This window comes from Mustelus asterias, chromosome 19 (genome assembly GCF_964213995.1).
Source record: "Mustelus asterias chromosome 19, sMusAst1.hap1.1, whole genome shotgun sequence".
NCBI classification, from domain to species: domain Eukaryota; kingdom Metazoa; phylum Chordata; class Chondrichthyes; order Carcharhiniformes; family Triakidae; genus Mustelus; species Mustelus asterias.
This window is the reverse complement of record NC_135819.1, coordinates 80,629,640-80,655,446: the sequence shown is the minus strand read 5'-3', so window position 1 is coordinate 80,655,446 and position 25,807 is coordinate 80,629,640. Positions and strand designations below refer to the sequence as shown.

At 47.2% G+C, this 25,807-nt stretch overlaps 1 protein-coding gene across 4 annotated transcripts in view; it reads left to right on the top strand.

Annotated features, from left to right (window-relative positions):
- Positions 1 to 25,807, top strand: part of frmd4a (FERM domain containing 4A) — a 395,474-nt gene that overhangs the window by 20,313 nt on the left and 349,354 nt on the right. For 2 of the 4 annotated variants that reach the window (XM_078235961.1, XM_078235963.1), the window contains exon 1: positions 9,895 to 10,258. The exons of the other annotated variants lie outside the window; for them this stretch is intronic. In XM_078235961.1, coding sequence (XP_078092087.1) covers positions 10,100 to 10,258 — 159 coding nt within the window. In that variant the 5' untranslated portion in view covers positions 9,895 to 10,099. Of the gene's footprint in view, positions 1 to 9,894; positions 10,259 to 25,807 lie in introns of those variants that run through there. 4 annotated transcript variants of the gene reach the window in all.

Here is a 25,807-nt window from a genome sequence, read left to right as displayed (position 1 = left end):
CGAAAGTCCTTCTTTGGTTGTAAGCACTTTGAGACCTCCAGTGGTCATGAAAGGGATTGCAAAAGTTAACTCATCCACTTGGTAGAACTTGAATATTATTGAAAAGAGACACATTGCCGAAGCTTTTTACCATGCACTCATCAGGACAAAGGCAAGAATGTCGAGTTTTAAACAATCACAATTTATCGTGCAGAAGAAAAAGTGCTGATCGCTTGGTAAGTCAACTCTGGTTGGCTGGGGTGTTGCCATGGCAGAATGAATCGGGAACTTTCGGTGCCCCGAGCTCCAGGGTAATTCAAAAAAGGCACAGGGCTTGAGCATATTCCTTTAGTTTGCGGAGACCTGGTCTCTGTGTCTGGCTTCTAGCAATTGTAAATGAGCCACGTTATGAATTCAATTGAATAATGTCAAATTGATTAGTGCAAGTGTGAGTGCACTCAGGACTGTTCAGCAAGTGATGCCCAATCACAGAATCACATCTAACAGTGGATATTTTGGGTTTTCCAAGTGCAGGTTGGTTCCTTCATGTTTCAGCAACAATGTCCCTTCAGCTGTTCGTAATAGGCAGAGAATGGACCATATTTAACCAGCCTATTGTATCAAACATGAAGTACTTTTAAGAGCAGTTATAGACTATCACTTCTTTCTAATAACTTTCCAGTGCCAAACTACTTCCTGCAACAGTTTAGATCCTGATTTTGCCTGAGGTGGATTGCACAGCTGAGGGTGAGGGATTAGGGGAGTTTTGACTCCACAACCTACATTGCGTTTTGATTCAACGGGTATCTTTCTGGGTAACACCTCTGACAGTGCAGCACTCCCCCAGTACTGCACTGTACCATCAGCCTTCATTCGCAAGCTCAAGCTGTGGCTTGGGGCTTGTACCTGGAACCTTGTGACTCAGAGGCTAGAGTGGCACTCATCGAACCACAGCCGCTACACAACAGTGGACAGTAAACAGCAAAGTCTAATGGCGGGGTGTGATTCTTCATTGCAGCTATTCCTCATTACCATTTGGGATTGGGGATCGCTCATTATATCGATATGTGGGAATCCCAACTCTGGGGAATTTAAATTCTCTGGAGCGAGACTTGAACCCACAACTCTCTGACCGAGGAAGAAGAGTGTTATCCAGTGAGCCAGAGCTGGTCGCAGTGACAATTGTCTCTCACTCACAGAGTAACCAGGTACAGGAGCAGCACGATGCTGTCAGCCATCTTTGAAATAGTCCAGTGAAGTAACCTGTCGATATTATTGACCCTCTCACACTTTCCCTCTGTCTATCTCTGTCTTTTCCAGATCAGGTTTTAAATAATTTGAAACAAAACCAGGCTCCTCAGTGGGAGGGTGGAGCAGCTGCTCTGACACTGAGCCACAGGCCGCAGCGGGGTTTAAGGTCCAGCCGTTAGCTGTCACTGTCACTGTGATTACTGTCCAAGTGCGAGCGAAGAAAACAAACCGTCCAACCGGCTTCCTCCCCCGATCAATATCATAGAATCCCTACAGTGCAGAAAGAGGCTATTCGGCCCATTGAGTCTGCACCAATCCTCTGACTGAGCATCCAACCCAGGCCCTATCCCTGTAGCCCCACATATTTACCCCACGAATCCCCCTAACCCACACATCTTGGGACACTAAGGGGGAATTTAACATGGCTAATCTAATTAACCTTTGGATTGTGCAGAAAGGTTTTGATATGTGGGCCTTAGGAAGGATAGAGCCAGCCTCCAAAACTATCTGCCTCACAGTCGGATAACTTCCTTCAAACACTTAGATGAGGCACATCCCTGATTGTATTTGCTGTTCCATTCACAGCTGTGCTTTCAGTCTCCTGGTCCCTAACTCTGGAATTCCCTCCCTAAACCTCTTCATCTCTCTCCCCTCTCCTTTAAGAAACCTTCCTCTTCCTTGACTCTGATTTGATGTCGGAAGCTATTTGACAACGCTCCTGTGAAGCATCTTGGGATATTTTATGTCATTGCGAGGTGCTATAAAAATGCAAGTAGTTGGGGAGGGTTTATGACTGATGAGGCCAGTGGAGTTCTGGTCGCCACACTACCAGAAGGATGTGGAGGCTTTGGAGGGAGTACAGAAAAGGTTTACCGGGGTGTTGCCTGGTATGGAGGGTATTAACTATGAGGAGAGGTTGAATAAACTGGGATTGTTCTCCCTGGAAAGACGGAGGCTGAGGGGCCACCTGATAGAAGTTTATAAAATTATGAGGGGTATGGATAGGGTGAACAGTTGGGAGCTTTTTCCCAGGGCAGAAATGACAGTTACAAGGGGGTGCAAGTTCAAGGTAAGGGGGGGAAAGGTTCAGTGGAGATGTGCGGGGGAAGTTTTTTACACAGAGGGTGGTGGGGGCCTGGAATGCACTGCCAAGTGAGGTGGTTGAGGAAGACACGTTAGCGACATTTAAGATTTATCTGGATAGACACATGAGCAGGCAGGGAAAGGAGGGGTACAGGCGGTTAGGTCTAGATAGGACAACGTGATCGGCGCAGGCTTGGTGGGCCGAAGGGCCTGTTCCTGTGCTGTACTGTTCTTTGTTCTTTGTTGAGGTCTAATGGGTGAGAATGAGGATAGGTGGGTAAAAGGGAATGAGGTGGACACGAAGGCCCCGGATTTACTGGGATTTACTGGGTTGGGATCACCAGCTGGGGCAGGGGTTCTGGCCTGAAGTGGGGTTTATTTCAGCGGGTTTCCCGCTCAGTGGCCAGACGGAGGTATAGGTCATGTCTCCCACTCCACAGAGAGAGGAGGAGCAGAGAGGTTACCTGAAGGTCGCTTGGGGCAGGTGGGGAATGGTACTGTGTGAGTTGGAGGCTGAAGCTGAGACATTTTCATGGGGGGCTGGAAGAGATTCGGGAAGAGACAGCAGAAGGTTGCGAGAAGGTCAGTGATATCAGGGGAGGTGTCTAATTAGAGGGAGGGGCACAGGCAAGTTGCATCAGGGAGGTGGGGGGCTACTGGGAGGCAGCACCTCCTCTTCCTCCTGACCCACAAGCAGTGCTGGAAAGACGCACTTCCATCTTTCATGTAACAACAACAACTTACATATAATATATATATATTTCATATATATAGATGTATATAAGCTCATTAAAATATTAAGAAGCGCGAACTGCCTCCTGGAAGTGGATTGATTCCCAAAGCAGGGTTGCCCAACATCTAGTCCGCTGCTGGTAAATACCAGCGGGGGTGGGATGATGACGGGCACAGCATCCTCTGCCATTCTGCCTGGTTAATTGTCCTGGGTGGGGTGAGGTAAAAGTCCGGCCTATGACTTTGGCACCTCACCCAGATTCTTGACTGTGTGTGAGGCCAGATATTGAGCGCTGGCAATTAACCCGTTCTCGGGCACTGCAGCTGAACCTGGCACTGTGCCCCTTGTGACACAAACTCCCAGTGGCAGCCACGTAATCCGTCTCCACAATCAGGCCTCCCAGTCAAACTCTGAAGACCAGGAGACGGCCTCCTGGTGCTAATCCTAAATGAGGAAAGTGGTGAACTGAGACCCTGCCTCTAAACTGAATCAAACTGTTCTTTGTAATTCTTATCTCCCAGTAAATAGTTTTACAATAATAAGCACATTGTGGATATCCCACCTTTCAGCTGTCAGAAGTAATCAAGGTTGATACATTAATTCAGGATTTCAGTTGTTTATCCGTTCTGTCCTTTATTCATAGAATCCCTACAGTGCAGAGGCCATTCAGCCCATCGAGTCTGCACTGACTCTCTGACAGAGTATCTTACCCAGGCCCTCTCCCCCGCCCTATCCCCATAACCCAACACATTTCCTATGACTAATTCATCTAACCTACACATCTTGGGGCACTAAGGGGCAATTTAGCATGGCCAGTCCACCTAACCTGCACATCTTTGGACTGTGGGAGGAAGCACAGTAAGAAAGTCTCACAACACCAGGTTAAAATCCAACGGGTTTATTTGGTAGCACGAGCCACAAGCTTTCGGAGCGCTACAAACTGTCGGAGTGCTCCAAAAGCTTGTGGCTTGTGCTACCAAATAAACCTGTTGGATTTTAAGCTGGTGTTGTGAGACTCTAACTGTGCTTACCCCAGTCCAACGCCGGCATCTCCACACTGTGGGAGGAAACCAGAGCACCCGGAGGAAACCCATGCAGACACGGGGAAAACGTGCAGACTCCGCACAGGCACCCAAGACCAGAATTGAACCCGGGTCCCTGGAGCTGTGAGGGAGCAGCGCTAACCACTGTGCCACCATGCCGCCCTCTGTGCCACCGGGCCGCCCTCTCTGTCACCGTGCCGCCCTGTTTTGGTAGCTCTCATTTGAAGATTTTATGCTGTCTAAAAATAATTTTGTTTGCAAATAGCAGCTAACCCTTGACTCTTATTCCCTTGCAAATAAATGGAAAATATTTGTGAGCTGACATCTGCCACTGGGAAGAGCGTCTGGAAATAGCTGTGTGGCTTGACATCGCTGAGCAGTTTAAGAGGCTTTCGGAGCAGGAGGTTGGGCTGTTTGTTTATATCACAGGACCTTGCGGCTTCAGAGTTACTAGAAAAATGCGAGATATCAAAAAAGAATGTAGACACTGATCTCGCTGCTTGAGTCATTAATTTGTGAGGTCAGTTTGTTCTAAAGTTTCCCATGTGTAGAAATGAGTGTGGTATATAAATGCAGACCACAAGGATTCTGTCAAAGTTGACAATACAACCCGGAGGATTAGTGCTTCCATTTAGTGCAATGATGATTTGCGTCCGAGATGTGAATATAGGTTGTACTGGTAATTAACTGTTGTAAAACAAACTTTAATTATACGCTCTGACTTAGTTGAGTTTGATGTGGAGATAGAATCATAGAATCCCTACAGAAGGAGGCCATTCGGCCCACCAAGTCTGCACTGACCACAATCCCACCCAGGCCCTATTCCCATAACCCCTCATATTTACCCTGTTAATCCCCCTGACACTACGGTTAATTTAGCATGGCCAGTCAACTGAACCAGCGCGTCTTTCGGACTGTGGGTGAAAACCCAGAGCACCCGGAGGAAACCCACGCAGACACGGGGAGAATGTGCAAACTCAACACAGACAGTGACCCGAGGCCGTAATTGAACCCGGGTCCCTGGCGCTGTGAGGCAGCAGAGCTAACCACTGTGCCACCGTGCTGCCCACCTTCTTCCCCAGGTGAGATGGAGATCATCTGATGAAGGAGCAGTGCTCCGAAAGCTCGTGATTCCAAATAAACCTGTTGGACTTTAACCTGGTGTTGTGAGACTTCTTAGCTGAGTTTATGAAGTTAATTTTGATGTTGGGGGATAGTGCACGGGATGCAGATATATTTTAACAATCGGAAGAGCTCTATAATGGATAATGAATGAATATGACCTGCCTTGCGTCAAAATCATCCCCAAGGTGTAACTCTTATTGATTGATGCACAATATGGAGGACATTTTTCACACAAATATTGAAGCAGGAGGAGGCCATTGAACCAATCACTGAGACCATAGCTGATCAGTGAACGAACTCCATCAGCCTGTTTCTGCTCCATATCCTTTCACACCATTGGCTGACAAAAATCTCTGACCAAGACCGCAAGAAACTGCAAAAGTTCGTGAATGTAGCCCAATCCATCACACAAACCAGTCTCCCATCCATTGACTCTGTCTACACTTCCCGCTGCCTCGGCAAAGCAGCCAGCATAATTAAGGACCCCACGCATCCCGAACATTTTCTCTCCCACCTTCTTCTGTCGGGAAAAAGATACAAAAGTCTGAGGTCACGTACCAACCGACTCAAGAACAGCTTCTTCCCTGTTGCTGCCAGACTCTTGAATGGACCTACCTTGCATTAAGTTGATCTTTCTCTACACCCTAGCAATGACTGTAACATTACATTCTGCACCCTTTCCTTTGCTTCCCCTCTATGTACAAAGAACAAAGAACAGTACAGCACAGGAATAGGCCCTTTGGCCCTCCAAGCCTGCGCCGATTATGATGTCTGCCTAAACTAAAACCATATGCACTTACAGAGTCCGTATCCTTCCATTCCCATCCTATTCATGTATTTGTCTAGTTGCCCCTTAAATGCCACTATCGTACCTGCTCCCACCACCTCCCCGGGCAGCGTGTTCCAGACATTCACCACCCTCTGTGTGAGAAACATGCCTCGCACATCTCCTCTAAACTTTTCCCCACGCACCTTAAACCTATGTCCCCGAATACTTGACTTTTCTACCCTTGGAAAGAACATCTGACTATCCACTCTGTCCATGCCCCTCATAATCTTGTAAACCTCTATCAGGTCACCCCTCAACCTCCTTCATTCCAGTGAGAACAAACCGAGTTTATCCAACCTCTCCTCATAGCTAATACCCTCCAGACCAGGCAACATCCTGGTAAACCTCTTCTGTACCCTCTCCAAAGCCTCCACGTCCTTCTGGTAGTGTGGCAGCCAGAATTGTACACAATATTCTAAATGAGGCCTAACTAAGGTTCTGTACAGCTGCAGCATGACCTGCCAATTTTTATACTCAATGCCCTGACCGATGAAGGCAAGCATGCCATATGCCTTCCTGACTACCTGATCCACCTGCATTGCCACTTTCAGTGATCGGTGGACATGTACGTCCAGATCTCTCTGCCTGCCAATATTCCTAAGGGTTCTACCATTTACTGTATAATTCCTTCCAAAATGTATTATCTCACACTTATCCGGATTAAACTCCATCTGCCATTTCTCTGCCCAAGTTTCAAACCGGTCTATATCTTGCGGTATCCTCTGACAATCCTCTTCGCTATCCGCAACTCCACCAATTTTTGTGTCATCTGCGAAGTTACTAATCAGACCGGCTACATTTTCCTTCAAATCATTTATATATACTACGAACAACAAAGGTCCCAGAACTGATCCCTGTGGAACACCGCTAGTCACAGCCTTCCATTCAGAAAAGTACACCTCTCCTGCTATTAAAGATATGCTTTGTCTGTATAGCAGATAAGAAACAATACTTTTCACTGTATCCCAATGCATGTGACAATAATAAATCAAATCAAAAACCATCAGTCTGAGATTTAAAATTGAACAGTTGACACAATATCAACCGGTTTTGAGGAAGAGAATTCCAAACTCACACCACCCTTTATGTGGAGAAATGATCCCGGATTTCACTCCCGAAAGGCCAGGATCTAATTTCGTGACAAAGGACCCCGAGAATTGGCATTGGGGGGGAGGGGGTTGGGGTTGGGGGGGGAGGGAGTTGGGGTTGGGGGAGGGGATTGGGGTTGGGGGGGTGAGTTGGGGTTGGGGGGAGGGGTTGGTGTTGGGGGGGGAGGGTGTTGGGTTGGGGGACGGGATTGGGGTTGGGGGGGTGGTTGGGGTGAAGACATTGGAATTATTTTAAGGGGAGGCTGGACAGGTCTCTGAGGGAGGAGGGAATGGAGGCATGTGATGATAGATTTAGATGAGGAACGATGTGAGGATGCTCGATTGGAACATAAACACCAGTATGGACTGGTTGGGTTGAATGGCCTGTTTCTGTGCCATGTATCCTGCATAATGATTCTGCCAAACCAAATCAATAATGAACTCAGACCAAAATAACGGTTGGACCAAAGAACGTTGCTTCTTGTTGCGGCAAAGTGGGTTGTACAATACCTCAGGTGAGCCTTCGGGAAATCTTTGTACTTTTAGAGCCCCTAAAATCGATGGTGTTAAGATTAGATAGATCACAGAATAGAAGGAGGCCATTCAGCCCACTGTCTCTGTAAGAGCAACTCACCCGGTCCACACTTTGCAAATATTTCTCTTCAGGATAATTATCCAATTCCCCTGATTGAATTTGCCACTATCGCGGGCAGTGTATTCCAGATCCGAACCACTCGCTGCGTTGAAACCTTTCTCCCCATCTTGCCTCTGGTCCTTTTTGCCACTCACCTCAAATCCATCTCCTCTGCTTCTCAATACTTTTTGCCAACTGGAACAGTTTCTCCCTCCCTACTCTGTTCAGGTCCTCGTGACTTTGAAAAACGTAATCAAATTTCTTTTCAACCTTTTCTAAGGAGTGAAAGGAAGTAACATTTGCAATTCCCAAGCCCTCTGGCAGGGGGGTGTGGGGGGGGGCAGGGGGAGGGGGGGGGGGGGGGGTGTGCATTCAACAGGAAACTCCATTGACAACTGACAAACAGTGGGACCAGAAGATCTCGCGCTGGCCAAAGGCAGGAAGCCTCTACCTAGAATCCCTAATGTACAGATGGAGGCCATTCAGCCCATCGAGCCTGCAGAGACAGCAATTCCACCCAGGCCCTATCCCTGTCACCCCATGTATTTACCCTGCTAATCCCCTTGACACTAAGGGACAATTTAGCATGGCCAATCAACTGAGCCCAATCCATCACGCAAACCAGCCTCCCACCCGTCGACTCTGTCTACACTTCCCGCTGCCTCGGCAAAGCAGCCAGCATAATCATGGACCCAACGCACCCCGGACATTCTCTCTTTCACCTTCTTCCTTCGGGAAAAAGATACAAAAGTCTGAGGTCACGTACCAACCGACTCAAGAACAGCTTCTTCTCTGCTGCCATCAGACTTTTGAATGGACCTACCTCGCATTAAGTTGATCTTTCTCAACACCCTAGCTATGACTGTAACACTACATTCTGCACTCTCTCCTTTCCTTCTCTATGAACGGTATGCTTTGTCTGTATAGCGCGCAAGGAACAATACTTTTCACTGTATACTAATACATGTGACAAATAATATATCAAATCAAATAAAATCAAAATCAAATCTTTGGACTGTGGGAGGAAACCCACGCAGACATGGGGAGAACATGCAGACTCCACACTGACAGTCACCTGCGGCTGGAATTGAACCCGGGTCCCTGGCACTGTGAGGCAGCAGTGCTGACCACTGTGCCACCGTGCTGCCCATGCCCAGTTGAAACGTGTGGCAGGATGTGCAAAAAACCCTGCCCAATATGAATGTTCCTGAAAATCTTGCCAGCAGAAAAAAATACATGAACCAAGATTAGAGTTTTAATTGGCAATCGCAAATGGTTTAAAACAAAATGATACAACCCTTTAGTGAGCAGTGCATGTACGGTAAGCAATATTAAAGTATACGTTCTCTGGTGTGCCACAGATTGACAATCTACTGAGAGTTTATCACCAGAGATTACAGGCGGTTTTATGCTCAGGTTCACATTATCCTGATGTGAAAATGTAAATCCTTTGTGAAGGCCTGCCCTGTAACAAATGAAAATGGATGAAACAGAATAGCTTAAATAGATTAAAGTTCCAGTTATCTTAGTGTAATCAATGGCCATGCGAAGGAATGGATTCCATGAAGGATTTGGTGGCCTGTCTTGGAAAGAATGTTGAAGGCCGAGGTGATTGGCCAACAGTTTCTATCTCGAGCGGACGGGAATGATTACGGAATGCGATTAAGGAGGAATTAATTCCGGCAACAGGAGCTAGAATGTCTTAAAGGTGGCAACAATCTGCCATTTTATGGTTATTTTGTGAAGTTATTGTTCTCAGATGCAAACTAACAAGCAGTTTAAAGTCTGCAATCTCTGCTCTGTTCCTCTGTTTTACTGGGGCTCTGTGTCCATATGCTGCTTGGAGCCATTGACCCTAAATAGTAAAGTGGAATGTCAAGGGAATGTTGGCAGTAAAACAACGTCGAGAGTTAATTTTTCCCGGGACAGAGTTCTGGCAGCCAAGCCGTCCGGCTGAAGTTTTTGTGCATTCCTTTTATGTAATGTTAACTTTCCCATTTGAAAAACAAAGTCAGCACTGGGGAGTGGCCTTTTATTTCTCATCAGAGTCTCGCACTTAATAATCTGTAACAGCTGAAGATGCACTGCTGAACCCGGTCGCTGAAATTGATCTGGTTTTGGTCCTGCTCTGGATGGCCCAGGAGCTCTCCGAGGAACACTTCCGATGGGAAAGAAATAAAATTGATGTTGGCTTCTGCTCTTTCCCTTTGGCTCCAGAAACTGTACACCAGGTGAAAAAAGAGTTGGAGTGTCATTTTCAATTTACAGTATCGGCAAGGGAGCAACACTCAAGAGAATCAGTTTGAACTGAAGGAGGTTTCGCTTACCAATGCAATGGCTACAGTTCTATTCAGCTTTGAAGATTTGCTGTATAACTGGGATAGTGTGGTCTGGAACCTCACCGCTCGAGCCCTTAGGAATTGGCGTTTTGGTCACATCCGTGCAGTGCAGCTGCTGTTTAGACCATGGTGCATCTCCCGAGGCGTTTACCAGGTGGGCAAGTTCGGTTCTTACCAGAAGTTTGCTGGCTACCCTCCCAGGTTCAGACTGCAATTCTAACATTGCGCAGCTTCTGCAGAGCTTATTGTTTCACTAAAAGGAAACTGGGGTGGGGTTTTAAGAGTTTAAGAAGATAGATCATGCATTGAGTTAATTCTTGCCAGGAGGCTGCATTCTTAACAGTGCAATTGTTCTTTGAACCTTGTTCTTTGTTTGCGCCCTCATTCTTGCCTGTAAATAAAATCTACGGGGTCAATGTTACCACAAATATTCTAAATCCCGAACCAGGGAGAGTTCTAGATCCATTTTATTTGGCAAGGCCACAAGTCCAACTTGATGCCTCTGTCTGCAAAAAAAATGACGATCTGTTTCCCGCCAGTGGGGGAGGGGGCAGGGCCTAAGCATGCCAGAAAGCTGGCGGCTGACAGTAGAGGGCGCAATCGCACGTGCGCAGGTCTGTCAGTCACCTCCACCCCCTGGATATCGGCCGCCCACCTCCACCCGCGATCGCTTGCGATTGGCCCCCCCACACCCCCTCCCCCAGATATCACACAACCCCCCCCCCCCCCCCCCCCCCGCACCTCTGGTCGAATCCACATTTAAATGAATTTAAATATTGAGATTTTGCCGGATATTTGGACCCGATAAGATTGCGAGAGGTGGGAAATCAGGCACGAACTTGATTTTTCACCTCTCGTGTGATCTTACTGGCCCAGCCCACCCATTGGTTGGCGGGACGAGAAGGTAAGATCGCCCCCGATATATTTCAATTTCAATTCAGGTGGCCAACAATTACAAGGTGTGCACAAGTAATTAAGTCTTTCAGGAAGCAGCAACCTGATACTTTGGGTGAGATTTTCCAGCCCTGCTGGAGAACACGGTGAGCCATTCAAAGATCCATTGACTTTGGCGGAACTGGAAAATCCTGCCGGCAGGAGAGTCCGGAAAATTCCGCTCTTTTATTAAACCCAAATCAAAGAGACTTGATGGTACACGATCAAAACCCATTGGCCCAATAGAGGCACCTGGGGTTGGGGGAGCTGTGTGGTCCCTGGGGGTGGGGAGAGCTGTGTGGTCCCTGGGGGTGGGGGGAACTGTGTGGTCCCTAGGGGTGGAGGGAGCTGTGTGGACCCTGGGGGTGGGGGGGAACTGTGTGGTCACTAGGGGTGGGGAGAGCTATGTGGTCTCTGGGGGTGGGAGGAGCTGTGTGGACCCTAGGGGTGGGGGAATGCTGTGTGGTCCCTGGGGGTGGGAGGAGTTGTGTGGCCCGTGGGGGTGGGAGGAGCTGTGTGGACCCTAGGGGTGGGGGGAGCTGTGTGGTCCCTCGGAGTGGGAGGAGCTGTGTGGTCCCTGGGGTGGGGGGAGCTGTGTGGTCCCTGGGGTGGGGGGGGGGGGAGCTGTGTGGTCCCTGGGGGTGGGGGGAGCTGTGTGGACCCCGAGTGTGTGGGGAGCTGTGTGCTTCCTGTGGGTGTGGGGGAGCTGTAAGCAGTGATGAGCGGTGCTATGGACTGGGACAGTTCTTCCTGGCTCCCCATCAATTCTTTGAAAAATAATTAAAACTTACCCATAAAGGCTCCGCATAATGCATGTTATAGTTGGTGGGTGGTGTCTCTGAATCATTCCACTGCCCGCCCCAGTTTTGTTATGGATTTCTATTAGATGTCTTTGGTTTGAACAACTGTGGACGGCACGGTAGCACAGCGGTTAGCTCTGCTGCCTCACAGTGCCAGGGACCTGGGTTCAATTCCAGCCTCGGGTCACTGTGTGGAGTCTGCACGTTCTCCCCGTGTCTGCATGGGTTTCCTCCGGGTGTTCCAGTTTCCTCCCACAGTCCGAAGATGTGCTGGTTCGGTGGATTGGTCATGCTAAATTGCCCCTTAGTGTCCCAAGATGTGTAGGTTAGGAGGATTTTTGGGGTAAATATGTGGGGTTACAGGGATAGGGCCTGGGTAAGCTGCTCTGTTGGAAAGTCAGTGCCGACTTGATGGGCCGAATGGTCTCTTCTGCACTGTAGGGATTCTATGATGAAGGTGGTTGGTCCCTGAAATTAGTCCTCGCTGTGTCTGTTTTACACCCATTTTACAGCCTTAAAACAACCCAACAAGGTCTAATTTCAGGGACCAACACGCTTGAATGTGGGTCTCAGTTCTGCTTCATTTGCAACTGTTCATGTGTCTCAATATATCCACTTTGCAAAGAGCAGGGACTGGGGTTGAGATTGCTCTCTGCGTACGTACTGGCATCATTGACAATCTGAGTTGCTCAGCACCAAACAACGAGACGGACAGGAGTGTGTGGCAGGTTGCTGCAATGTCTTCTTTAATAGGGCGGGGGCGAAGGCGATGGGGGGGGCCCGGGGCGGGGGGGGGGGGGCGCGGGGAGCGGGGGCAAAGGCGAGGGGGGGGCGGGGGGGGGGGGTGATGTCTTTCCCAGTTGAGAGAGAGAGAGATATCTACTGTGGTCAATTTAAAATAGACACAGAATGCTTCCATAGTGCCAGCATTAACTCAGTTCAATTCCATTTAAAACAGCCAAGAGATATTCCACGAAAGAGGTATTAATAGACCAGTCCACAGTGCGCACTTAACCACAGATTGCCGTAGTTTGCCAGCATCTTTCAAATAAAAACACAAGATGATATCTTATTTCATTGCAGAAGCAAATCTGGCCATTGTTCGGTTTTTAATCTGTGTGCTCTGCAGGGGAACCATATCTTGGTTTAGATCTTAAACTTTCAGATATATCACTGGGATAAGTTGCCTTTTTTGATTTGATTTGACTTATTATTGTCACATTTATTAAATACAGTGAAAAGTATTGTTTCTTGCGTGCTATACAGACAAAGTATACCGTTCATAAAGAAGGAAAGGAAAGAGTGCAGAATGTAGTGTGGGTGTAGCCAGGGTGTAGAGAAAGATCAGCTGAGGGCAGCACGGTAGCACAGTGGTTAGCACTGCTGCCTCACAGCGCCAGGGACCTGGGTTCAATTCCCAGCTTGGGTCGCTGTCTGTGTGGAGTTTGCACGTTCTCCCCGTGTCTGTGTGGGTTTCCTCCGGGTGCTCTGGTTTCCTCCCACAGTCCAAAAGACGTGCTGGTTAGGTGCATTGGCCGTGCTAAATTCTCCTTCAGTGTACCCGAACAGGCACCGGAGTGTGGCGACTAGGGGATTTTCACAGTAACTCCATTGCAGTGTTAATGTAAGCCTACTTGTAACACTAACAAATAAAACTTATACAAGGTTGGTCCATTCAGATCATAGAATCATAGAATCCTACAGTGCAGAAGGAGGCCATTCGGCCCATCAAATCTGCACCGACCACAATCCCACCCAGGCCCTATCCCCATAACCCTACATATTTACCCGCTAATCCCCTGACACCAAGGTCAATTTAGCGTGGCCAATCAACCTAATCTGCACATCTTTGGACTGATGGCAGCAAGGAAGAAGCTGTTCTTGAGTTATTTCTTGAGTTACTTCTTGAGCTGTTCTTTATTCTCCGCCCATTGCTAGATCTCAGCTCCTCACCTCAGGACTGGACTGACTGCTTCATCCGTTCAAACTGTCCTGATTTCCCCCTCAGCTTTTGGGTCTGATTCTCCATCTCGTAGCCCCACATCCACCAAAGTCCACCCACCCCGGCCTGCCACAGCTGGAGAGAAGACTCTCATTTCTTCCACCACAGCTGGATTCAAACCAAGGTGAAAGGACTGTCCAGCTGTTCCAGCCGGGTGATCCCCCTGTCCCGCCAATGGGGCACCCCCTGCCGCGGGTTTCCCGGCAATGTGGGGTGGATTCAGTGGGAAATCCCATTGACAGCGGCAGGACCAGGCGATGTCACTGCCGGCCAACACCGCGCCGCCTCCCGCTGCCGGGAAGCACACGGCGGGAAGGCTAGAGGATCCCACCCCATGATATTAAATTTAACCCACTGCCACACCCTGTCCCCACTCTCCCTCTCCTCCAAGATATCTGCACTGCTCTAATTCAGCCCTCTCGGGCAGCTCCAACTTTAATCGCTCCTCCTTCGGCGACCGTTCCTTCAGCAGCCAAGGCCCTAAACTCTGAAATTCCACCTCCCTAAACCTCTCCCAACCTCTGTGTCCCCTTCTCTAAGATGTGAGATAATCTGCTCTAGTCTCCCCTTTTATGGCTCTGTGTTATATAATGCCTCTGTCAAGCGCCTGGGATTGTCTTATAGAAACATGAACATAGAAACTAGACAAGGAGTAGGCCATTCGGCTCCTTGAGCCTGTTCCGCCATTCATCTTGATCATGGCGGATCATCAAATGCAATATTCTGATCCCTCCTTCCCTCCATATCTCTTGATCCCTTTAGCCCCAAGAGCTATATCGAATTTCTTCTTGAAATCACATTTTTTCATAGAATCATAGAAACTCTACAGTGCAGAAGGAGGCCATTTGGCCCATCGAGTCTGCACCGACAACAATCTCACCTCGGCCCTATCCCCATAACCCCACATATTTACCCCACGAATCCCTTTAACCTACGCATCCCGGGACACTAAGGGGCAATTTAGCATGGCCAATGCACCTAACCCACACATTTTTGGACTGTGGGAGGAAACCGGAGGAAACCCACGCAGACACGGGGAGAACATGCAGACTCCACACAGACAATGACCCAAGCCGGGAATCGAACCCAGGTCTCTGGAGCTGTGAGGCAGCAGTGCTAACCACTGTGCCACCGTGCTGCCCGTTTTATTTGCTAAAGGTGCTATATCAATGCAAGTTATTATTGTAGCCCTCCTCAGTTAATGCTGAATGCGTCACCGATGTGCATTACGATATATTAGGCATAAAGGGTTGTAACTTTCTGAAATAGGTTGTGAAAATCTCCTGCCTTAATGGTTCAATAAGACAACTAAATAGGAAAGAACTGGAAAAGATTGATGTCCAAGGCCGATGTTTGAATTATCACCTGGCATTTTAAATAGAAAGGGATGAGGCAGCATGTTGTTTCTGGGCTAATGGGAGTTTAAGCGTGTACTGACAACAAACGGAAATAGTTACAGAGGATGGAAGCTATTACACTTTTAAATGTGGGAAGAAACTAGGTTTGCAGAGTTCACCGCCAGTGTAACATGTTCGCAGAGTGAAGTCAGTTCCAGATATATGGAGCGCTTTATTTATGTGGCTGGCGTTATTGGATCCTGTCATGCAAGTAGCCAAGCTCCGCCTGCCAGGATCTATATCATTTGCACAATGCAGCAAAGGCTCAGAGATTTTAGGGTGTTTTGGAAGGTAAGGATGTCCTTGTACGACTGATCTGTAAACTTGAGGGACGATTAGAGACAAAGGAACAAGGTTCTGAGAAAAGATCCTAAAAGTGAAAACAATTCACATTCAGAAAGATTAACTGAGGAATGGTAGCTCCAGCGTGGGATACATGTGTAACATGCATCTCTTTAATCATTTTCCATATCATCACTGTACAATCATAGATTCATAGAATCCCTACAGTGCAGAAGGAGGCCATTCGGCCCATCGAGTGCACTGACAACATTCACACCCAGGCCCTATCCCCGTAAACCCACATATTTGTCCCACTAATCCCTCTAACCTGTGCATCCGGGGACACTAAGGGTCAATTTAGCATGGCCAATCAACCTAACCAGCACATCTTTGGAGTGCGGGAGGAAACCGGAGCATCCGGAGGAAACCCTCACAGACACGGGGAGAACGCGCAAACTCCACACAGACAGTGACCCAAGCTGGGAATTGAACCCGGCACCCTGGAGCTGTGAGGCAGCAGCGCTAACCACTGTGTCACCGTGCCGGCCACTCACGGTACAATGATGATTGTTCTCAGATCTGTGATAGTTTCAGCTTCCTCGCTTTGATTATTATTTATTGCTGGAATCAGTTTTTAATATTCAATTGGACAACTTCCGCTTGGCATAGATGTCCCCGAGTTAGATTTCAGTCGACTGCTTATCTGCAAATAAATATTTTGCAGCAGTAGATTTAATGAAAATGATCTCCCTGTTTTAATGTTTGTACCTTAATTGGCTCCCACTTTCACACCCATGCACACACACACACACACACACACACACACACACACACGCACACACAAATACACACCCGCACACATACACACACACATTCATACGCACATACACACACACACACCCGCACACACACTCATACGCGCACACACATACACACACACATACACACACACACTCATACGCACACACATATACACATACACATGCGCACACACACATATACACACACACACACATACATACACACACACCCGCACACACATATACATACACACACACTCATGCGCACGCAAACATGCGCGCACACACATATACACACACATACATGCGCGCACACACACACGCACACACTGAAAGGGAATCCTATATTTTATTAAGCTGGAACTGGCAAGGAGTTGCACTGCCTTCATATTTCTTTATTACAACACAGAATGAATGTTACAATTGCTGTTGTTCTGTCTGTTTTACTGACTGTCTCCAGGTAAGAAACACATTCTGAGCAGTCAATTATTATTTGTTCACAGAGCAGAGAATAATCTCCCTTATTGCTGCTAAAGATGAAAGGTTTGGACAGGAATACATGGCAATTTAAGCGTGCTCAATTAGTCTTTGTTCTTGTCTCTCTTTTGACACCCTCTCCCGGTCATGGCCGTCCTTTTTCAGAATTTCTTCTTTCCAAACCCTTTGGCAAGGTTTGAAATTGGAAATTCAGGTGGAGATAACGTGTAAATTGGACAGCGCAGAGCCGACACATCAGCAGCTGGCTAATGGGTTGCAAGAGGTCAAGGATGTGATCAGTGCCAACTGGAGGATGTATATAAAGGAGGAATTCTTTGCGGTTCTTAATGTTATCAACATAAGCAGCCACTCCTCACGTGGTGTAGTGTGATCCAGGGATCTGTCTTAAATAAAACACTGGAGGGTCCAATTAACATGAAACTGTGAAGAGCTAAAATGCCCAAAAGAATTATTTTACCCCTGTAATGGAAAGGAATATGTGTGTACATTACATTGCTGTGTCTGTCGCAGGAATGATATGAAGACATATGTTCATTTGGAAACATCTTCACTGCAGAAAAAGTGATTTCATTTCATTAAAATGTGGAGAGAGCTTCTGAGGCTGATTCTCAAATTTCATTGGGTAAAAGGCAATCTGATTACGTCATGCTGAGGCTTCTCGGTGTCTCAATGAACTTGCCGTGGCTTTGTGTGAGGTGGTGTCTCTCTGCCAGCCATCTCTGTGCAGCCATATCTGGCAGAGTCCTTCGCACGGAACAGGAAAACAACCAGGGAATATTAAGGAAACCACGGATCATAATGTAGAGAGTAATTAAGCACTTGAGGTTAGGATAGAACAGATGAGAACAATATTGTTTGAACTGTTCAGGAAACAGGCGATTCTTTGTTCATGGGGAGTAGGGGATAAGCGAATGAGCAATACAGGAGGGAGATGTAAATGCATGTCCTGGCCATGAATCTAGATGGCATTACGAGCAAACTAAATGGCATTTTGGCTTTTCTTCATGTCCGTTGCATTTTGTTCTTATGCATATCCGAAGTCACAAAGCAGTCACAACAGTGAGTAGAACTAGGGGGAGCTTGAGATACATATGGGCAAACAAAAAACATCTTGGTTTAGATTTGCTTTCTGGAACAGCTAGGTTAAGAGTTCCCAAACTCACAGTTATACACTTTTCCTTATTTTTCCTTCTAAGAGCCGGGGCAACTGGGGAATGTTCCAGGATAAAATCTGGCAAAATGATTCAATTCTGTGTTCTTCCAATAATGGATATATAAATTCCAATTTGCTTATTGTAAATCCACAAAGGATTGAGAATCCTTTGAAAAATCACAAGCAATGAAAAGAAGCAGTTGTGTTATTAACAGATTGAATAAAATAAGAAGGATGCTCCCCTGTTTTACTCTCTTCTGCCTTGGGGGAGGCAATGGCCGAGTAGTATTATTGCTAGACTGTTAATCCAGAAGCTCAGCTAATGTTCTGGGGAGCCGGGTTCAAATCCCGCCACGGCAGATGGTGGAATTTGAAATCAATAATAAAAAAATCTGGAATTAAGAACCTAGTGATGACCATGAAACCATTGTTGATTGTCGGAAAAACCCATCTAGATCACTAATGTCCTTTAGGGAAGGAAATCTGCCTTCCTTACCTGGTCTGGCCTCCATGTGACTCCAGAGCCACAGCAATGTGATTGATTCTCATGTGGCCCAGCTAAGGGCAACTAGGGATGGGCAATAAATGCTGGCCAGCCAGCGACGCCCATGTCCCACGAATGAATAAAAAAACCGATGCTGACGAATGACGGACTAGAGGTTCACGGGTATCAACACACCTACAAGACCTCGCCAAGTTGGCCAATCGTGTCAGCCTAAACTGTGAGCACCACCTGGTTGGTCAGTCAGAGAGGATCCATCACAAGCAAGTCTCTGGAACCCCGGCGAGTTAGAATTGCTGGGATCAGTTGTGGAACCTTGGCTGAGATCAGCTGGCACACTTGCTGTCCAATAGGATTTCAATGCTCTCCAAACTTGGTGGTGATCAGGTGACCATAATCGTCACATGATATAAAATACACAGAAAGGATGGGATGAATCCTGTAACAGTCTCTCTGAGGGACAGGGTTAAAGGGAGCAATAGTTCACTGGGACAGCAGCTCTGTTGAAGATCAGTTTCAGGAGCAGCGATTATTCACTGCGCAGCATCGAGATGTGGTGCAGTAACTAAAATATTTCCCCATGCTTTCACTTCCTTCAATGGAGGATTGTTTACCACATACCAGAGCTACAGCCTTTTCATGTTAAGGGTTGTTTTTCCTGCAGGATTTTCCAGTTACTGGCCCTGGATTGGATAATGAAACTGCAGGCCCTTCTGTAACGTTTCCACGCACTTCTATCTGCTGCGCACAGTTGGTTTGTTGCAGTGTGTGGTCCCTTTAATATTGTCACATGGTCACACGTGCTGATCTTAAAGGGACCGTTGCTTTTGCGCAGTGGGCTTGTTCCCTGCGTTCCGCATTTCCGATTCCTCCATTGCTGCACACCTGCGCATCATAGAGGGAGCAATGCCCCCTAAAAAAGAGCTTCAACAACAACTTATATTTATATTTGGCGGATAGGGTTAAAGAGAATCCTAAGGCGTTCTATAGGTATGTCAAGAACAGAAGGTTGGTTAGGGCAAGTTTAGGGCCAGTTATAGATGGCAGAGGGAAGTTATGTGTGGAACCGGAGGAGATTGGTGAAGCATTGAACCAATATTTCTCTTCGGTGTTCACGCAAGGGGACATGAATATAGCTGAGGAGGACACTGGGTTGCAAGGGAGTAGAATAGACAGTATTACAGTTGATAAGGAGGATGTGCAGGATATTCTGGAGGGTCTGAAAATAGATAAATCCCCTGGTCCGGATGGGATTTATCCAAGGATTCTCTGGGAGGCAAGAGAAGTGATTGCAGAGCCTCTGGCTCTGATCTTCAGGTCGTCGTTGGCCTCTGGTATAGTACCAGAAGATTGGAGGTTAGCGAATGTTGTCCCATTGTTTAAGAAGGGGAACAGAGACTTCCCCGGGAATTATAGACCGGTGAGTCTCACTTCTGTTGTCGGCAAGATGTTGGAAAAAATTATAAGGGATAGGATTTATAGTTATTTGGAGAGTAATGAATTGATAGGTGATAGTCAGCATGGTTTTGTGGCAGGTAGGTCGTGCCTTACTAACCTTATTGAGTTTTTTGAGAAAGTGACCAAGGAGGTGGATGGGGGCAGGGCAGTGGACGTGGTATATATGGATTTTAGTAAGGCGTTTGATAAGGTTCACCATGGTAGGCTTCTGCAGAAAATGCAGATGTATGGGATTGGGGGTGATCTAGGAAATTGGATCAGGAATTGGCTAGCGGATAGGAAACAGAGGGTGGTGGTTGATAGTAAATATTCATCATGGAGTGCGGTTACAAGTGGTGTACCTCAGGGATCTGTTTTGGGGCCACTGCTGTTTGTAATATTTATTAATGATCTGGATGAGGGTATAGTTGGGTGGATTAGCAAATTTGCTGATGACACCAAAGTCGGTGGTGTGGTAGACAGTGAGGAAGGGTGTCGTAGTTTGCAGGAAGACTTAGACAGGTTGCAAAGTTGGGCCGAGAGGTGGCGGATGGAGTTTAATGCGGAGAAGTGTGAGGTAATTCACTTTGGTAGGAATAACAGATGTGTTGAGTATAGGGCTAACGGGAGGACTTTGAATAGTGTGGAGGAGCAGAGGGATCTAGGTATATGTGTGCATAGATCCCTGAAAGTTGGGAATCAAGTAGATAAGGTTGTTAAGAAGGCATATGGTGTCTTGGCGTTTATTGGTAGGGGGATTGAATTTAGGAGTCGTAGCGTTATGTTGCAACTGTACACAACTCTGGTGCGGCCGCACTTGGAGTACTGTGTGCAGTTCTGGTCCCCACATTACAGGAAGGATGTGGAGGCTTTGGAGAGGGTGCAGAGGAGGTTTACCAGGATGTTGCCTGGTATGGAGGGGAGATCCTATGAGGAGAGGCTGAGGGATTTGGGATTGTTTTCGCTGGAAAGGCGGCGGCTAAGAGGGGATCTTATTGAAACATATAAGATGATTAGAGGTTTAGATAGGGTGGATAGTGATAGCCTTTTTCCTCTGATGGAGAAATCCAGCACGAGGGGGCATGGCTTTAAATTGAGGGGGGGTAGTTATAGAACCGATGTCAGGGGTAGGTTCTTTACCCAGAGGGTGGTGAGGGATTGGAATGCCCTGCCAGCATCAGTAGTAAATGCGCCTAGTTTGGGGGCGTTTAAGAGATCCGTAGATAGGTTCATGGACGAAAAGAAATTGGTTTAGGTTGGAGGGTCACAGTTTTTTTTTTTAACTGGTCGGTGCAACATCGTGGGCCGAAGGGCCTGTTCTGCGCTGTAATGTTCTATGTTCTATGTTCTATATAGTGCCGTGGATGCAGTTAAACACCCCAAAGATCTTCACAGGAAACCACGTGTCATACAGAGCCATATTGCATCAGGTGACAAAGACTTGGTCACAGAGGGAGGTTTTAGGAAGTGCCTTAAAGGTGGAAAGCGAGGTAGAGAGCTGGAGAGATTCAGGGTGGGAATTCCAGAGTTTATGGCCTAGGCAACTGAAGGCACAGCCATCATCGATGGAGCGATTAGAATTGGGAATGCACGAGAGCCCAGAATTAGATGAGCGCAGATATCTCGAAGGGTTTGGGGCTGGTGATCACAGAGATGGGGAGGGGTACAGGCATAGGGGGAATTTAAAAACAAGATGCTAGGCCCCCTCAGAGTTGGGGCATTCCCCCCCCCCCCGGGATGTTGGAACTCCGGGACCCCCCTCCCACACTGGGCTACCCCCCAGCCCCCGTGATCGCCCCTCTCCTACCACCTCCCAGTCCTCCACCCACCCACCCATTCCAAGACCCCCAGGATTCAGTCCCAGGCAGAGTGCTGCAGTACTGCTGCTGGCCACTGCAGCGCTGTGCCTGGACAGGTTAAAGAGATGTCAGCCAATCAGCTTGGCCAACAGCTCTCATGGGCGGGGCCTCCTTACACGGGCAGACGGAAATCCCACCAACTGCCCATCAGCGCTCAATTGAGCTTTGCCCAGAAGGTTTAAACCGTTCAGACCAGTATCCTTATTTCCCCGTTTTACTGTTTTTTCCGTCTGGGTAAATGGCAGTGGGAGTTTTTGAGAGTCGGCGGCAGAGAGTAAAATTCCACCCATGGACCAGAACACTGGAAAATTGGAAGATGTGGATCGGGAGAAAGTGAAAGGTTGGAAGATGTGGATCGGGAGACAATGGACTGTGTCAAATGTCATTCATTGCCTCTCTAATGTTAACGCTGTCATATATTGGATTTGTGTTGTGACGGATAAAGAACCATCAACCTCACATTGTCTTTGGCACGGATTTAATAAGATTAGTGATAAAGGCCGTCAGTTGCTGTCTCAGTCGGGGAGTTGGTTCTGAAAGCAGTCGCGGAAAGTCTGTAGTTGCTTATCCATTCACAAAATGAATATCAGTGAAGTTGATTGCAAGTATTTAATATTCTAACATGACTTTATCAAATGTGACAGGAAAATTATAGATAAGGAATCTCTCAAGTGGAAAAGACCTTTTGATTAAGGATGAATATTTATTGAGTAGTAAATGATTGATCAGATGCAGTGTTCCATTGAAGCAAAGGGTTCAGTTACATGAGTAAAATAACCCTTTTCTGGTCACATTGTGTATTCCCTGTTTATAGATCTTGTCTATTCTTTATTTCCCAAGGAATCTATGTGGCTCGATATGCAGAAGCTTCCAAATGGGTGGGATGGCCGGGGCTGCAGATTACACTTTGCGGTTTCATTTTCATTCAGTTGTTAAGTGTTGGGTACAACTTAAATCATTTCTCTAGGACTCTAGAGGCTGGTACAATTTTGACATTTAAAAAGCATTTTTACATGTCGACATCATGTCCACATCAATGGGGACGAAGTAGAAATGGTCAAGAGCTTCAAGTTTTTAGGTGTCCAGATCACCAACAACCTGTCCTGGTCCCCCCCATGCAGACACTATAGTTAAGAAAGCCCACCAACGCCTCTATTTTCTCAGGAGACTAAGGAAATTTGGCATGTCAGCTACGACTCTCACCAACCTTTACAGATGCACCACAGAAAGCATTCTTTCTGGTTGTATCACAGCTTGGTATGGCTCCTGCTCTGCCCAAGACCGCAAGGAACTACAAAAGGTCATGAATGTAGCCCAATCCATCACGCAAACCAGCCTCCCATCCATTGGCTCTGTCTACACTTCCCGCTGCCTCGGCAAAGCAGCCGGCATAATTAAGGACCCCACACACCCCGGATATTCTCTCTTCCACCTTCTTCCGACAGGAAAAAGATACAAAAGTCTGAGGTCACGAACCAACCGACTCAAGAACAGCTTCTTCCCTGCTGCTGTCAGATTTTGAATGGACCTACCTCGCACTAAGTTGATCTTTCTCTACACCCTAGTTATGACTGTAACACTACATTCTGCACTCTCTCCTTTCCTCCTCTATGAACGGTATGCTTTGTCTGTATAATGCACAAGAAACAATACTTTTCACTGTATACTAATACATGTGACAATAATAAATCAAATCAAGTCATTTAGACAGTTACATGGATAAGATTGGCACAGAGGGATATGGGCCAAATGTGAGCATTTGGGACTAGGTTAGTGGTTAAAAAGGGCAGCATGGACAAGTTGGGCCGAAGGGCCTGTTTCCATGCTGTGAAGCTCTATGACTCTAGGATTTGTGCCAATTTTCCACCAAAGCTTTGCCAGACAATTCCAAGCGTTCCAGGGTAATACATGGCGTGGCCTCCAACTTGCCAGGACTGAATTGAGAGCGCTGATAGACACACTGCCACTCCTTGTGCCACACACACAGTTTGGCAAGCTCTACCAGCTGTTCCTTTAAGCAGGGTTTGCCACCATCCCATCCTCCATACATTTTATCCAGCACAGATCGTATGAATGTAGGAAGGGATACAAATACATATCGGGTGGGATGGTGGCTTGGTGGTAATTCCACTGTCCAGAGGCCCAAGCTAATATTTTAGGGACCCGGGTTCAAATCTCACCACGGCAGCTGGTGGAATTTAAATTCCATAGGACAGTAGAAATGATACAGCACAGGAGGAGGCCATTCGGCCCATCTTGTCCAAGCTGACCCAAAGATACCCAGGTGCCCTTTCTAATCCCATATTCCTGCACCCGGCCCAAAGCCCTGTAGCTCACAGCACTTAAGATGCCGATTCAGGTATTTATTTAAATGAGTTTAGGTCTCTGGTGGGTGAAAGGTCGCCTGCCACCATCACTACCTTCTGCTCAAGGAGCGGATGTTATTAAAGTCTAGGCAGAAGTGACTCTGTGTGGGAGCAATCTTTATTCATTCACAGGAGGCATTGCTGGTGAGGTTCAAAATTATTGCCTTTCCAGTACAACTGAATGGCTCACTAGGCCATTTCTAATCATAGAATCCTTATAGTGCAGAAGGAGGCCATTTGGCCCATCGAATCTGCACTGACCACAATCCCCCCCAGGCTCTATTCCCGTAACCCCACATATTGACCCTGCTAATCCCCCTCGCACTAATGGACAATTTAGCTTCCAATCAACCTATCCCACACATCTTTGGAGTGTGAGAGGAAACCGGAGCATCCGGAGGAAACCCACGCAGACTCAGGGAGAATGTGCAAACCCCACACAGACAGTGACCCGAGGCCGGAATTGAACCTGGGTCCCTGGCGCTGTGAGGCAGCAGTGCTAACCACTGTGCCGCCCATTTCAGAGGGCAGTTAGAGTCAACGACATTGATGTGGGCCTGGAGTCACATTTAGTACCCAGACCAGGTTAGAATGGCTGATTTCCTACTTTGAAGGACATTCATGAACCAGTTGAATTTTATGATAATCGGATGGTCCTGTGATCCCCATCTCTGATATTAGATTTTTATTCAGTTAACTGAATTTAATTTCCCCTGTTGCCATGTTGGGCTTTGAACTCACGCCTCAGTCTCTTCCCAAAGCCCAGCATTCTGTGTGAATCCGGTAACATAAGCTTTACACAACCACACCATGCAGTTCCATCCCTTCCCTGCTCTTCAACAAGACAGGAGGGCGCCAATGTGATTATAACATTTAAGAAGTATTTAGGTGCGTACTTGCCCTGCCAAGTCACACAAGGCTATGGGTGAAGCTCTGGAAAATGGGATTAGAATAGTTGGCTGGTTTGTCTTTGATTAGCGCAGACGTGATGGGCCAAAGGGCCTTTTTCTGTGCTGTACACCTCTATGATGATGAAGTTAGGATTGACACACTGCTCATTGAGAAAGGGAATGGGCTCCATCCAAACCAAAGGAGCCACAATTTTCACACAAAGCTGTACAATATTCCAATGAGGGGGTGCCTGACCTCCAGGCTCACAAGGATGATTGGAAAGTCGGACTGTGGAAATCCTTTACTTCACACAAAAGCCTCTCACTTTATCGAGAGTGCGTTCTGAGCAAATCACTGCTGGGGGACGGGGCCCTGATTTGTGTCCTCACTTGTAGAAATTCCCTAAATCTGTCATAAGAAGCGAGTCACCTTTATCAGACAGAACGTTCCATCTGAAATGTGCTCCCTGTTTATAAAGTGAAGCTATTCTGCTGTTGATAGGCCGAAGATTTAATTTGCAAATTGTTTCATTAATCAAAAACATGTCATGAAACCCCAAATATTTAAAGCTGCGTGACTCAGGTCATGTGAAAGGAAGTGGGAACTATTTAAATCAGAGTGAATTTTATTACAATGCAGCAAAGTGTGATGGTAAGTGGAATGGTACATTTTATACTTTGTGCACTGACAAGCATTTAAAAATAAACAGAGGAGGAGGGTAAATGGTTCATGAGGCCTGCCCTATCCCTTCTGCTGAGATTCCTACACTCCATCACTCTCATA